This window comes from Orycteropus afer, unplaced genomic scaffold (assembly GCF_000298275.1).
Source record: "Orycteropus afer afer isolate SDZICR_OR568_19922 unplaced genomic scaffold, OryAfe1.0 scaffold00355, whole genome shotgun sequence".
Lineage (NCBI taxonomy): Eukaryota > Metazoa > Chordata > Mammalia > Tubulidentata > Orycteropodidae > Orycteropus > Orycteropus afer.
The window spans coordinates 2863694-2878807 of NW_006921942.1; the positions used below are offsets into that span (position 1 = coordinate 2863694).

A 15114-nucleotide genomic window follows, 5' to 3' on the forward strand; every position below is an offset into this window, starting at 1 on the left:
ACTAGCCCCAACAGATCTTGCTCAAGAATTTTGAAACTTGGCTGAAGCAATGGGCAGCCCTCAGCTCTTGAAGTCTAATTCTTGGGCAGCCCGTGGATTTGAGCTATAGGACAGGGGGTGAGGAGAGCCCTGGCCTGTGCTGTGACTGGGCCCAGGCTCCTTGACACTTCCTGCCAAGCTACAACAGTGCCAGTATGGTCAAGACTGGGCTGGCTGCCTTTTCCCACGGTGACTAACCAATCCAGCACACTGGGAACAGCAGATCCCTTAGCTTCCTGCACCCAGGGAGATCTTTTCCTTTTGTCTCCTTTCTGTTTTAGCTCTGAGGGATGCCAAAGGAGAGCGACCAAGGCGGTCTGGCTGGGGGTGGGGCCTGTGACTGGTCCATTAGAAGGGGCCAAGCAGGGACAGGCCTGACCCAGAGGAAGAGGGGATATGGCCACATTCAGGGAGCCAGGGAAGTGTCTTAACTGTGCCTTCTTATTGTGTTCCTCCAAACAGCTCAATCAGCTCAAGAGCCTTTGGATAGGCCTGCCTGAGGATCTGGCCAGGAATAGGGGACCTGCATAAACATGGATGGGCCACGGCCCCGGTCCCTGGGCTCACCCTTTATCACCCTTGTAGAAACGAAAGATCATTTCTGGAAGGATGCAAAAACCCTACCTCTCACAGGGAAGAAAACAGGCTGGAGTCTAAGTTCCATATGTCAACCTGGGATTTTAATTTTTGGTCATAGTATTTTTCTTACAAAGCATGATTTGCCCTGGGAAATGCAGGACAGCCTCTTGAAGGTGGGGATGAGGAAGGGGCACTGCCTCTGAAGTGATTGCTTTGGAGAAGAATTCAAAATGACTTAGGACAATTAATAATCTTTTAAGTCAAGAGAATCTGAGAAGGGTGGGGAAAGTATCAAACACCAGGCTCTCGTTTTAGTTTCTTTATATATATGTTCACATTATAATATATATATATAATATAATGATTAAAATATAAGAGACTAAAATATATATTTCATATATATAGATATATACATATTATATATATATATATATATATATATATATACATACATATATATATAGATATATACATATATATATATATATATTTTTTTTCTTTAAAAAGTTTAAGCCAACCAAAAGGCCCAGCAGTCCAACCCAGTCATGGTTTGGAGTATTTCCTTGGGAGGATGTGGAGCCTGACAGTATGGGGTGGAAGAGGGAGAGAGGGACCAGTTCTGCTACAAAGGGGTTCAGACACAAGTCCCTGAAACCTCCAGTGTCTGCACATAAAGAAGACAGAACCCCCTACACCCCAGGGACCAAATATGAAATAAAACCCAGGCTCCAGCCTCAGGAGCTGAAAAGTGACACACTCAAGCTTGACCTCCAGGGAGTGGGCCCTGTCACGTCAGCCCTGTGGGTAGCTTTTAGAATATGGAAGGCCAACTATGGAGGAGGCCAGGGCGAAGGCCCAGGGTAGGTGCTCAGAAACCAGCCCAAGGGGTGGGGTTGGGACCAGCAGAGGGGAGGGGTTGGGAGGGGGGTGGGTCACCAGTCAACTGCCAGATCCAAGGGGGATATCTGGGAGCCCTGGGGGAGCTAGCACCTACCTGCTACCAGGTCCTACTTTTTTGTACTTAAATCCTAAGAAAAGTAACCTATTTTCCCTTAGAAACAAAAGAGAAGGAAAAAAAAAAAAGGCAAAAAAAAAGCATTATTTCTGGGCCTGCCAGGTGACGTCTGGGTGGGGCCTCCAAACCCATGTTTGGCTTCCTCAGCCTTGGGCCGCTGGCCCTGCCATTGACAGAGAGGGGTGGCCACTAGCTGGGGTAGGACAAAGCGGCAATAAATAGGAACCATAACCTCTGTACATAGGAGCGTTGGCTTTTATATTGAATTATTATGTTTTTTAAAGTTTCTTTTGTTTTTTCTCCTCCCCTCCATGCAGCCCCTTTTCCTCAGCAAATGGCTGCCACTTGACAGGCCTCGGGTGGGGGGCTGCCGACCGCAGCAGAGGGTGAGGCTCTACCTACACCCTTTGCCGAAAAAGTACAAAATGTTCACAGCCTCCTCCTCCTCGTGGGGTGTTTTATGTGTGTGTGTTGTTTCTTTTCAAGCAACAAAAGGTATAGAAAAAGGCACAGGTAACTGCATACATGAAAGATAAAACAGATGAGGGTCTGAGCAGAAGCTGCTTGGACAGATGGACAGATGGACAGATGGGAAAGAGGCCCATGAGAGCAAGGTGTTTCGAGGAAGTTGGCTGGAAACGTCTGTTGCCGGAACACCGGGAGCCAGATGCTGAAGTGGTGGAGAGAGACTACGTGCTTGGGGCACCCCTGTCCTCGGGCTGATCTGGAGGCGCCCTGTGTGCTCCCTTGGGGGAGCCTTGACTGGTCCTGGGTTCCCCAGAAAGGTTCCTCCTCCGAGTTGGGAAGCGTGTGGAGGCCTCCTCCAGGCAGCCCACTGAGCTGCTGCGGTCCAGTGGTGGGGTGGCGGAGGTCTTGGGGTTGGGGAAAGTGCGCAGTGACTCCAAGCGGGGGCTCCAGGTCTGCTCAGCCTGGCGGCCGTGGGGTGGCCGGGGCAAGGCCTCGGGTGGGGTGTAGGGCCTGTCTGTGGGTGTCGGCTCTGAAGGCTCCCAGTCGGGAGGTCTTCCCATGCCCCCACTCGTCCTCTCCTGTTCCTTGGGACAGTCCCTGCCCTCCAGCTCCGAGGAGAGCGTGAACTTGGACACCTTGGCCACAGGGGACACGGAGGCTGACGAGCTCTCAGTGGGACTCCAGCGGCCTCGCTCCTGGGCCTCCCGGGCCCCAGTCAAGTCGCTGCCACCCCCAGAGAAGCCACTGACCCAGGCCCCAGTGGGTCCTGGCAGCAGGGTGGGGTGGGCCCCCGGCCGCGCCTGCACCATCTGGATCCCACCAATGGGAATCAAGGGGCACGGGGCACGGGTCAAGTGCTGGGAGTGTAGAGGGAGGTGGCTGAAGATGTTCTCCTCTGTCCGGGCTGGGATGTGGCTGTGGAAGTCGTGAGAGGTGGAGAAGGGCCAGGAGGAGAGAGGATGAGCGGGGCCAGGTGAGCAGGAGGGACTTCGGGACTTGGACTTCTGCTGGGTTCAGAAAACAGGACATGGTAAGGAGAGGGTTCCATGCTGGACACATGCAGAACCTGAGGCCTAGAGATGGGGAGGGACTTGCTAAGCTGGGGCCAGAACCAGTCTTCAAATCCCTCCCTATCGGCTGGCCTGTGGCTGGCTGCCCACCATGACTAGCAAGGGCCACTACCAGGCCCCAGCAACCCAGGAGCCACTCAGGCCCTGTGGCCTCTGTCTGTCTTCTGGGGAAGGGGTACTCTAGGATGGGCTGCCCTAATGTCAGCCACGAGCCTGGCCTGCTATCTTGGTTCTGTGGCCTCTCTAGTTTCTAAAATGGTCTTGACTCAACTTCACCCTTGGACATGAGTTTTCATTCAAGATCCTTGACCTTCTCCCACTGCTAGAAATTTTAATATGACCCTAAAGTTGAAACCCAAGGAAAGACTGCTATATCCCTGCTCCTCTAGGGACTTGAATCTCTGAGTGATGGTGTTGATGCTGTTGATGGTAAATGACAGTGTTGCATGGTGAAAACATGGTGACAGAAAAGGCATTGGGAGGTAAAGGTCGGTTGACAGTGATGGTGCTGGCCACAATGTCAGTACTGGGAGTTGTGATGGTGGTGGCAACAGTGATGGTGTTGGATGGTGATGATGTGACAGAGATGGTGTTGGTCGTGGCAGTGACTACAGTGATGGTAACTGTATTGATGATGTGACAACTTGGATCACGCTGATGGGAACACAGTCATGGTGTGCAGGAGTGTAATGATGACAAAGATGTTGGCAATGGTGACAGTGATGGTGATGATGTGACAGGGATGGGGTTGGCTGTGGTGTCTCAGGGTGCTGGTGACAGTGGTGGGGGTTGGGGATGACTGTGATTAAGCTCTGCCATCTGACCTTCTCTGCTCAAAGAACATATGGGGAGGGGATTTGCACGAGTATTGACATCACATTTAAGGCCACAACACTGGGGTTTAATCCCAGCAGCTTGGTTCCAGAGTCTATTCTCTGCTGCTTCTGAGGCTAAATTAAACCCAGCATGGAGCCTGGTATAGTAGATGCCCAATACACATTTGCTAAATTATTACCATAAAACCTACGTAAGTTGGAAACTATGTAAGGCGGAAAACTGTCAGAGAAGGAAAATGCAAATATTTTCTACTAAAACAAGCCATAGAAAAGTGGTAAGACTGTACCCTGTCCAAGTTGGAAAACCTGTGAGACCTAGAAAAACATGGTGCTTCGGCTCTCACAGGTTGCATGGTAGCATTAGCTACTGAAGTGGTAGAGCTACTTAACACCAGGTATGTGACTTGGGACAAGGAGTGACTGAGCAATCCCCCTACTCACACGGGGAGAAGCAGGCCCAGCCACCACACGGGGAGGAACTTACCCAGGGGGAGGCGCCAGTCTCCGGGCTTCTGCTGAGAAGCTTGTGAGGTAGAGGCACGGGCGCAAGGAGAGCTGGCGGGGCCAGCCCCAAGCCTGAGCTGTGCTCGCCTGCTGCGGAGCTGCCCGGTGGCGCCGAGGCCCACTTCCCTGGCAGCGCTGGCCTTGGCGGTGACTCGGCCTGACTTGGGGACCATCTCCTGGTGGGTGAGTGTGTGGGAGGGCCTGGGTCTGTGGAGCCCTCGTGCTCTGGGGGCAGATGTGCTCGAGGGGGCAGTTCTCTTCGCAGGGGGCTGGGGCTGAGAGGAGATAGCTTGAGTCTTGGGGACCCACAAGGGAGAGGGCCCATGTCCCTCCCTGGGCTGATCTGGGGGCCAGGCGGGCTGGGGGCTGAGGCCTGCGGTTCTCGGGCCGGTGAATATCGCTGGGGAGACGAGTCATTTTTGATGAGTGGGTGTTTGCGAGCCAGTGGTGGGCGGCTGCCCACTTCTTTGCTCGGGGACCATGGCCTTCTCGGCAACACAGCCTTGGAGCTCAGGGCTGAGCCTGTGTCCCTCTCCATGGGGCCGGGAGGGGCTGGCCCCAGCCAGGGGAGGCACGGGATGCTCTGGCTGGATGTGGAGCCAGTGCTGGCTGCCAAGTGCTCAGCTTCCGAGACCAAGGTGCCCTGCACAGCCCGGTCACCAGAGGGGGCATCTGGGGGCTGAGGGCCCTGCTCGGGTGAGGAGTCTGCCTGAAGCGTGGCTGGTGGGCCGGGCAGGGGTGCCTCCGAGGATGGTCCAGACTGTTCGTCCTGACTCTCCTCCTCGTCCTCCTCCTCATCGTCATCGAGGTCCGAGTCTGAGTCTGAGTCCTCCAGATCTGAAAACTGGTGCTCCTCCACAGCCTCTGAGCCCTCTCGCCCTTCCGAGTCCTGGAACGGGTCGTCACTGGTTCCTGGGGGGGAAACACAGGAGACACGGGATCACAGTTGGGCCCTGGGGCCATGGCAGCCCCATGCCTACTCCTTTCCAAGCCCATAAGGAAACTATTTCCTTATGTGCAAACTGGGCATAGTATCCATGGCAATAGCACAAGCTTGTTGGGCTGATCAAGGGACCTAATAGACATGGGAACACTTTGTAAATAATAATAGTATTATTATCTACTATTATCTGTGGCCTCCTGCTAGTACTGAGACAGATGTGGTGACCTGCTTCCAAAAGGTCACAGCCTTGAAAACCCATGGAGCCGTTGTACTTTGTACACATGAGGTTGCCATGAGTTGGAATCGACTTGAGGGCAACTAAGAACAACAACTACTAATACTGATAGTATTGGTGTCTACAACAGGCCAGGTTCAATTCTAAGGGCCTCCTTTGTATTCATTCATCTAGTTCTCAAGTTCTATGAGGTTGCTACTATTCTTAACCCCATGTTACAGATGCCACCATTAAGGTACAGAGAAATTAAGTAACTTGCCCAAGTAAGGTAAATGGCAGGCCAGGACTGAACAAATAACACTATGGCATGAGGTGTTCCGTCACTAGTAGTCAGTGCTGCCTCCACTGTAAGTATGTCATGTCACTTGCCTCATTTTCTTCCTTTGTCAAATGAATGTGAGGGTCTCACCTCCCAGGGTTTGCTAGAAGGAGTTACCAGGTGCTCAGCACACAGCAAAGAACTTAACTAGTGATGACAGCCATTAATACATGAATGATGGAATCTATTATGCTGAAGCAAGGCAGTCATGCTGGCTGGCCTAGTACAGAGCCACAGAGAGGCAAAATGCATGTGTGCCTTGATGGCCAGGCCACTGATGACTAGCACAAGGGCCTCTGGCTGCTGGTAAGGCCTAGGCCTCTGTGGGTCCTAGCTGGCATCAGCTGCAGAGCAGGCCCATTCCAGCTGCACTATTGTCCAGAGGAGCCGCTACCCTTGGAGAGCCCGTGCCACTCCCAGCAGAGGGGAGCAGGCTCTGAAATCCCAGTTTCCTGGTTTGGCTTCTTGTTGGGCTACCCCAGCCGTCTGGGCCACCTTTAACAAGTTTGGTCCTCTCTGAAACAGGCAGCAGTCTAGATGCTGCAGAGAGCTCAGCTAATGTCTGGCCTACCTGGCAGGCTCCTGAGGGTTTGGATCCTGCCAGCCCACTGCCAGGTGCCCCTGCTGTGAACTGTGTTTCTAACCTGCAAGGTGTGAGCAAGTGACAGGTGGGATGAGGAGTGGGGCAGCAAGCCTCTCTACCTCTGTGATGCACTGCTCTTGCTCCTGACCAAGATGGCTGGATGTACACGCTGATCCAGGTCTAGGCCGCTGGTGCAACTGGGCTTCTGAGCCCCACCATGTCCAGCTGCCCTGGGCCCAGAGAGGCCAGTATTCAGGCTTCCAAATCACTCAAGATGCTGCAGTAAAATGCAAGACTACAGGAAAAGTATGCGTTCAGTAGATGGAGATCAACACTCCAGGTGGAACTAGGGCTGGCTGGTGAAGGGAGACGTGAAGTGAGAGCCAAGGGCACTGCCGAGGCAAGGTCTCCTGGCAGCTGGGAGCAGAATGATGATGGAGATGGGAAGGGAATGGGGGACTGAGGCGGGGGTCCATCTATCAGTTTGTTGTACTGTGGTGGTTTGTGTGTTGCTGTGATATTGGGAGCTATGCCACTGAGATTTCAAAGACCATCAGCATTACCCATCATGGACAGGTTTCATCAGAGCTTGCAGACTAAGACAGACTAGGAAGAATGGCCTGCCACTGCACTTCTGAAAATCAGCCAACGCAAACCCCATGGATCACAACAGAATATCATTGGATATAGTGTTGGAAGAGGTACCCTCTAGGCTACAAGGCACTCAAAATCCACAGTGGCTGCAACGATAGAATGGGCAACATTTCATTCATTTGTACTTGGGATCGCCATGAGTGTGAGCCAACTTGAAGGCAACTAACAGCCACTGGGGTGTAGTGGGTAAAGCATTTAGCTGCTAACCAGAAGGTCAGAAGTTCAAACCTAACACCTACTCCATAGGAGAAAGATGAGGCAATTTACTTCTGCAAAGATTTACAGCCTTGGAAACCCAATGGGGGTCACTATGAGAATGGACTCCATGTGGTTTAACAACCACAAAGGAATGGGAGTAGGGAACAAAATCCACTTTGCAGTTCTGTTCCAGGCCTTGACTTCCCTTGTGGAGGACTCACTCCACCCCTCATTAACACATGGTGAACTGTAGCCATAAACTTTACCCAAGGGCTTAATTTAACCAAGATCACCCAGAGAGGTAGTGGCTCAATCCAGACTACATTTTACAGCCCTTGCATTCTTACACTGCCAGTTTAAAACTTAAGTTTACTACTGAGAAGCAGGCAATGGCCTGGTTTTGAATCCCAGCTCTACCACTTGCTTGCTGTGTGATGTCACTAATTTATGTAACCCTTTGTGTGCTCTGGTTCCCTCACTGTAAAGTGGGGGTAATAGTAATAGAATCCACTTAGCTGTTGGGAGGGTTGAATGAGAGTGCATGTACCATTTAGGGCCAGCCTGGCACCCAGTGCCTAACAAACCTTAGCTGGTCCATCTTGAGCTACCCCCAAGATCTCAGGCATTGTGAGCATTTTGCAGATGAGGCTCCAAGCGGTAGTGCTGCTAGTGAGGGAGGGACAGGGCCAATGTTTCCTGATAGCTAGCAAAGGACGGCTCCTGAAGGCCCTCTTTCACAAGGAAGCACCCAGAGCATGAATGATGAACGTTAAAAGAAGCCACGGCTCTCCTTTTTAGCGCAGGGCTCGCCAGGTCCGCTACATCTGGGCAGCCCATTTCTAAAACCCCACATTGAGCGGCTGGGATCCAACTGCTGGGATCACCGACAAATGCTCAACAAAGCACACTCCCCTCCCCTCAGTCCTCTGCGCGGTCACGTGGCCTGGGGACCACGGAAGAAATAAGAGCGTGGGCAATTGGCAGATGACTCCGCTGGGATTCCGCCACAAGGTGGTGCTGGCGCTCAACTTCAGCACCGTCAACCCGGGACTAGCGGCCCTGGCCATCCTTCCAGGCTGTCCTCACTCATTTTCACTTTTGTCTAACAGACACAAAATCTAATGCTCCTCCCTGAATATTCCACATCACAGGACATGGCAACTCCATCTTTCCAGTTCCTTAGGCCATAAACCTTGGAGTCCTCCCCGCCCCCCTTATTGGATGAATTAGCAAAACGTTAGCCTCTACCTCCAAAATTTATCAGAATCCGCCCACCACCACCACACCCACCCAGCCTAAGCCAAACTGTGTTTTGCCTGGATCTCTGCTTCCGGTTTTGTTCCCTAGGGGCCATTCTCCAACACAGCTAGAGTCAAAGGAGTCACTCCACTCAGAGTAAAGACAAGACCTTACAGGGCCACAGGATTTGCTCCACCTCCCTCTGAACTTATCCTGGGCCCCTGCCTCCCTAGCCCACCGGCTCCAGCCACACTGGCCAAGCCCTATGCCCCCCAGGGGCCCTGCATTTGCTGTTCCCTCTGCCTGGAACAATCGTCTTCAGAACCCATCTGGCTCTGTGACTCCTGGCTCCATTCAGGTTCTCTGTACTCCCACCTCCTTATCTGTGATGTTGTTGTTGTTGTTATGTGCTGTGGAGTTGACCCCGACTCATAGCAACCCCTCCTTGGGTTTCCGAGGCAGTATCACTACGGAAGTAGGATTGCCCAACCTTCCTTCCGAGGTTATGTGTCAACATTGCTGGGCCTGGTTTGGAGTGGCTGGGCAGCTGGCTGTAGTTATTCCCCATGATGAGACTGGCAGTCTGCTTCCAGTATATAAGGAGAAGTTTTGGGGCTGGTCTGCAGCTTTTTGGCATGCTTGGACCCTGCGTATTGCTGAATCTTCACTTTAGCAGCCTGCCATGTTTCCTGCCAATCTTTGGACTGTCTCTGGACTTGAATCAATGGCCTGCTATGTGGTTTGGTAATATCGGGACTGTGCCTTTTCACTTGTCAACCTTGGGCTTGTCAGCCTCAGCAGCCAGCAGCTTCCTGTGTGGAGAGATGCCTACAGCTCCAGTAGGCCAGGAGCAAGAGGCAGAGCTGAAGCCCAAGGTCGAGGGGCTTTCACCCAGCCCCTAGAGCCTGGTACTTTGAATTTGGACTTCTAGACTCAAAAACTGTAAGAGAATAAACTCCTGTTTGTTCCAGCTATCCCATTTGTGGTATATTCCTGTCAGGGTGGCACTATTGTTGTTGTTGTTATGTGCCGTCAAGTCGGACCCGACTCATAGTGACCCCTCCTTGGGTTTCCGAGGCAGTATCACTACTGAAGTAGATAGCCCCATCTTCCTTCCAAAGAGTGGCTGGTGGTTTTGAAACCACTAGCCTTCTGGTTAGCAGTCAAGTGCCTTAGGCACTATGCTACTAGAGCTCCCAGTCAGGGTGGCACTAGGTAACCAAAACACTAAGTGGCTGGACCCTCCCCACATTGCCCAGTCTCTCACTTGACACTTTTGGTCTCCTACTCTTTGCTTCATACTTATTGCCCCCACATTCCACTTTTGTTCACTGCCTGTATCCCCCTCGGGAATATAAGCTTTCTGACAACAGAAGCTGTGTCCTACACACTGCTGTCTCTCCAGAACCTAGACCAGGGCCTAGGATAGGGTGATGCTTGGTAATGACTTCTGGAATGAGCTCATTAACTTCATCTCCTCACAAAAGGTGGGCCTGATTATCCTTATTGGTTCCATGGGGAAAAGAGGTCAGGAGAGGGCCAGGGACCTGCCCAGGGCCTCTCCTACCCAGGGGAGCTCCCAGCTTAGGATCAGCACCCCAGTTCATCCCACCAGGCATTAGGGTGACAGGGAGCCAGTGACTTTTATGTGACCTTGGGTAGCAGCCTTTACTTGTCTGAGCTCCACTTCCCTCGACTTAAAATGGGGCCACACACATTTCCACCATCTGCTATGAGGACTCATTGAGACAATGTCTGCAAATGGCCTGCTGTGCATTCTGGAAAAACATGGTCACCCCACATCCTGTTTTAGGGGGAAGAGTCCCAGGTTTATTATAGTCTGTTCAATAAAGGTATTTATGTCATCCAAGAGAAAATGTGATTTAAGTCCTACTCTTTTGTAACACTACAGATACATCCCTAAAAAAGAAAAACAAAAATGGAACAACACACACACTCACTCCTTTGTCACACTGTAAGCTCTGATTCTGATTTCAGGAAACCTGGGCAAAGATCTGCCAGGTGTAGGAGGTGTGCCTCCTACCTCCTCCAGCAGACTGCTCGTCCACCTACCTGCCATGTTTCTCAATGCAGAGGTTGGGCAGTGACAGCCAGACCCACACCTTTGACTCACCTTCCTTCTCTCTCTGTCTCTGTCTCTCTGTCTCTCTCTCTCGTCTAGCCAAAAATTTGCTCTAATATGCCCCTCAGTGATGGAGAACATGTCTGGGATGGAGTACGGTGGGGTGGAGAGGACAAGGGGCCATCAGATTTGGCTTCAGCTCTCTTGAAAGCCTCTCAAATTCTCTAGAAGGCCCAGTCTGCTTGAGGCTGAGTGTATAGGTCTGAGCATGAGTAGGGATAAGGTCAAGGTCAAGAATTGTGTGGCTTGGGCTGACAGGTTGTAACTGGATTTGCTGAGCAAACTGCTTTCAGTGAGTGCATTACAATACAGCATAAATAGAAAACCAGGACTGTTTGGAATAAATTTTGGAGTGTGAAAATAAGAAAGGCTTTAAGGCCCTGCAGGACCTCACCCACCACCTCCCTATTCCTTCTCCCTGCCCCTCTGTGCTCCGGAAGCTACCCTACACTGGGTGAGCTCAGAGGGCCGAGGGTTCTGCTTCACACATCTGGGCTGGCCTGGTCAGGGTGCTGGGATCTCCCTCTACTGATTCCCACCCTGTGTGTATGCATGTGTGGAAGTGCATGGGGGGGTGGGGGAGGCTTTGATGTCCTTTCCCTTTCTACCCTGAGTGTTTCCTTCCATGAATCTGGTCTAGAAGAAAAAGAGCTGGTCATCGGGCATGAGAAAGCAGAGATCAGGAATCAGTGGGAAGTCCTGGAGCCCAGGTCCCTCAACTATACTTGGGGATCACATCCCTGACTCCCTCACTGAGCTGTTGGGAGGGCCTTAAGCAACAGAGAAGCATCTCTGGGGCTTGAGAGAGCCCAGAGGCTTGGCGTGGGAAAGGGGCCAGCAGCAGCTCAGTGGGAGGAAGGGCCCTGTAGGTCCTGGGAGGCAGGAGGCCTCGACAGGGGAAGGCTCAGTTCTAAAAGGAGAATAGGGGAGTGCAGAGACGCATAGGGTGGGCCAAGAAACTAGGCTGTAGACAGGGGCAGCAGCCTCTGCCTCCCCAGACATCATGATGTTGCTTGAGGGGGCTGTGCACACACAGGAGCTCTGCACACGTGTGCACATACAGGTGCCTCACTCAGGGCTGTGCATACTTGCCTTGCTCCTGCTAGACTGGCCCATGTAGAGCATAATCCTGAGGCCTCGACAAATTATTTCAGCAGAATCCCAGGTCCTGAAAGCTAGTGTCACAGGTGCAAGGAAATGGACACCTGGGAAGACCCCACAGCAGTAAGCTGTTTCCACCCCTGGCTCTCTTGCCATCATGCAGGATCTTGGCCTCTTTAAGGTGCAAGGAGGGCTAGCAGACGGGGAACATAGACTCCAGACACTGTTCTACCTCTGATGAGCTATGAGATCTTGGCTGGTTACCTGCCTCCCTGAACCCCAGCTTCCTCGTCGGCACTGTGAGGAGAGTCTCAGAGTCACTGGGGTCAGGAGGTCCTCCCACCTGACTGCTCCCAACAGGAGCACCTGTGGCCCTGTCCTCATTCTGTGAAGAAGAGCATAGGCTCAGCAGTTGGCTGAGCTTCAAATTTTAGCTCTGCCACGTCCTGAGCTGTGTGACCCTGAGCAAGTCACTTAACCTCTCTGGCCTCATCTGTAAAATGGAGCTTATAATAGTATGTATCTCACAGAATCATTGTGAGGATTTGTTGAGATAATTCATGACATGTGTTTAGAACATGCCTGACACACAGTGGATGCTCCATCAGTGTTGGCTACAATTACTCAGGAATTAATTTATTTAACAAGCATTCAGTGAGCACATACTGGGGCATGTTCTAAACACCTCAGCTCTGCACGGCAGAATGCATTGCCCACTGTCTGCAGCATGGGGAGTGGGGTCCACCATTCTGTGAAGTGAACCTCTTTCACCATTTCCTAGTAGTTGGAAAAACAGGAGGGGCGATAGGGAGGAAGAGATGAGTGGGGTACTGGGGGGAGGAGGAGGGAAAGGAAGGGGAGGGAGAAGGGGTAGAGGGAGAAGATGGAACAGGGGAAGAAGAAGGAGGAAAAGAGGGGCAGGAGGAGGGAGAAGAGGAGGAGGAGGAGGGGGAGGAGGAGGAGGGAGGAGCAGGAAGGAGGGAGTTGGTGACTCCTTACCTTCTTCGGCTTCCAGCTCCTCCAGCACCCCTGTCTCTTGGCACTTTTTGCTGTGGGCCTTTGACTTCATGTGCTTAGTCAGATTCCCTGGAGAGAAAGGAGAGCAGACTCAGGCTTAGCTAGAGGGTCTGGCAGACCAGGGCTCAGAGGCAGTGCCTGGCTGAGGGCAGTTGCTCTTCAGCACAGTCCAGGCCTTGGCAGCTCAGGGTGGGCTGTGCAACCACTGCCGCTGCTCTGGGGGTGGGGGAGGACATAGGAGCTGGGGTGGGTGGGTGTGGGGCTGTGAGGGGCAGAGGGTATAATGAGGGAGTGAGATGCTGGTTAAAAACAAACAAAAAAGAAATTAAAAGAGACCTCAAGAGCAATAGGTTTTTCCTGCTTCTGGTTGAACTCTGGTTCAAGTGCTGGTGACAGCCATTAGACAGGATTGGTGGCTGTCTCAGTGCTGGGATGCTGTGGGGGCTCCCATTAACCAATATGGTGGGTGGGCGTTGAGGATCCCCTTCTGGCTGAGGACACTTCTAGAGGATCCTACAGGATTTGGGAAGAGGAACCAGGACAGAGTCACTTTTGGGAATGGAGAGAGGGCAGGGAAGTGTGGTGGACCCAGGAGCCAGAGGCTATGGTCCAAGCCCTGGCTTCCATAGAGTCTTCTTCCTGGGTCTCATTTTTCCTGGGCAGTGCCAGGAAGATCAGGACAAAGTCTATGCCTGGCTCCATGCCTACAATGCCCTCCGAGGGGAGGCTGCCTCTGCTTTCAGTCTTCAGTCCAGCCCAACAGCATGATGAGCAGGGCAGCAGCTCTGGAATTAGAGAGCAGTGAGTGACAACTGCTACAGCTCTGCCCCCACAGACCCCAGAACTCTGTGGATGGGAATGTTCTGGGGAGGAGGGGCAGAGTATCCCAGATTACCCCCAGAAGAATGCAGGCCAGATGCTTCTAAGGGTTCCTTTCAGCCCAGCAGCCACCCTTGAACTGTGATGTGCTCACTGTTGCTCTGGAAGTTGTTATATTTCCGTTTGGTCATTCACATAACAAATTGTAAGGTCCTAGAGTCAGGGGGTCTGATTCATTAATCTTATTAGTTGGTAAGTTTGAATGAAGGGATGGAAAAGAGAAGAACAGAGAGATGTAAGACTCTTGAAATGGTTGTATAGAGAGATGGGTAGATGGATGGATGGATGAGTGGATGAGAGAAATTATGGAGTAAAGGAAGAACAGGAAGAAGATGGGCAGATGGATGGGGCATTGGGTGAGTGGATAACCAATGGGTGGATAGATGGTGGATAGAGGAATAGATGAACAAATAAACAGAAGGAAGAGTGGACAATAGGTCAATAAACAGATGGGAAGATGGTGAACTGGATGAAATGGAGAACAGCTACATAGTGCATGCATATCTATATGTAAAGGAGGAACGACAGGAGGCTAAAAGAATGGGAAGATGGATGCAAGGATGGATGGATGGGAGGACCAATGGAAGGATGAGACAGACAGAGGGGATGAATGAAAAAATAAATAGGAAGATAAATGGGTAGGAAGACAAACTATTAGATGAGAGGATGGGAGAAATGAATAAACAGGAGGATGGATGGATGGGTGAATAGGTAGAGAGCTCCTGGATGAGGCAAGGGTGCTTCCTAACCATTTTGAGAATTTCAAGATACCCACAGGCTATTGCTGAGAGGCTAACAGGGAACCTTAAGCTGCGATTCCCTGAGGAGGGGAGGTCCAGGACAGCAGGGATAAATGAGATCCTTTCCTCTTTCCTACACTTGGCTCTAGTCCATGACTCTAACCTTCTCAACTCAGATTTTTCTGCAATAACTGTACAGAAACCTGGACCCTCTATTCCTGGCCAAAAGGGAAGCAGAATATATCTTTCAGAGTTACCTTGGGCTCGGAGGGTGCCCAAAGGTATCTGTTCAGCCTTGTGGACCTCTGCCTTCTCTGTCCAGAACAGGTGAAGCCTGAGTAGGGCCATCAGGAAGTAGGAAAAGGTAATTGAGGTTTTCCATGGACCAGATATACCAACTGCCCCTGAGGTTCTGGAACCAGGCCCACCTTGATCACCTCAGGTCACAGAAGACTCTGAATACCTCATTCTGGCCACTGCATCACTCATCATACATGCTCTGCCTGGAATGTTTAAGTCACTGTTCAACCAACTTTGATGGCCAGCACGTGA

At 51.8% G+C, this 15114-nt stretch overlaps 1 protein-coding gene across 1 annotated transcript in view; it reads right to left on the reverse strand.

Moving 5' to 3' along the window:
* Positions 1-2322: 2322 nt before the first annotated feature.
* The window catches only part of HIVEP3 (HIVEP zinc finger 3), a 76999-nt gene continuing 64207 nt past the window's right edge, over positions 2323-15114 (reverse strand). The window contains exons 4-6 of the mRNA XM_007952718.2: positions 12926-13012; positions 4492-5423; positions 2323-3108 (exon numbers count right to left, since the gene is read on the reverse strand). Coding sequence (XP_007950909.1) covers positions 2323-3108; positions 4492-5423; positions 12926-13012 — 1805 coding nt within the window. The remainder of the gene's footprint in view (positions 3109-4491; positions 5424-12925; positions 13013-15114) is intronic.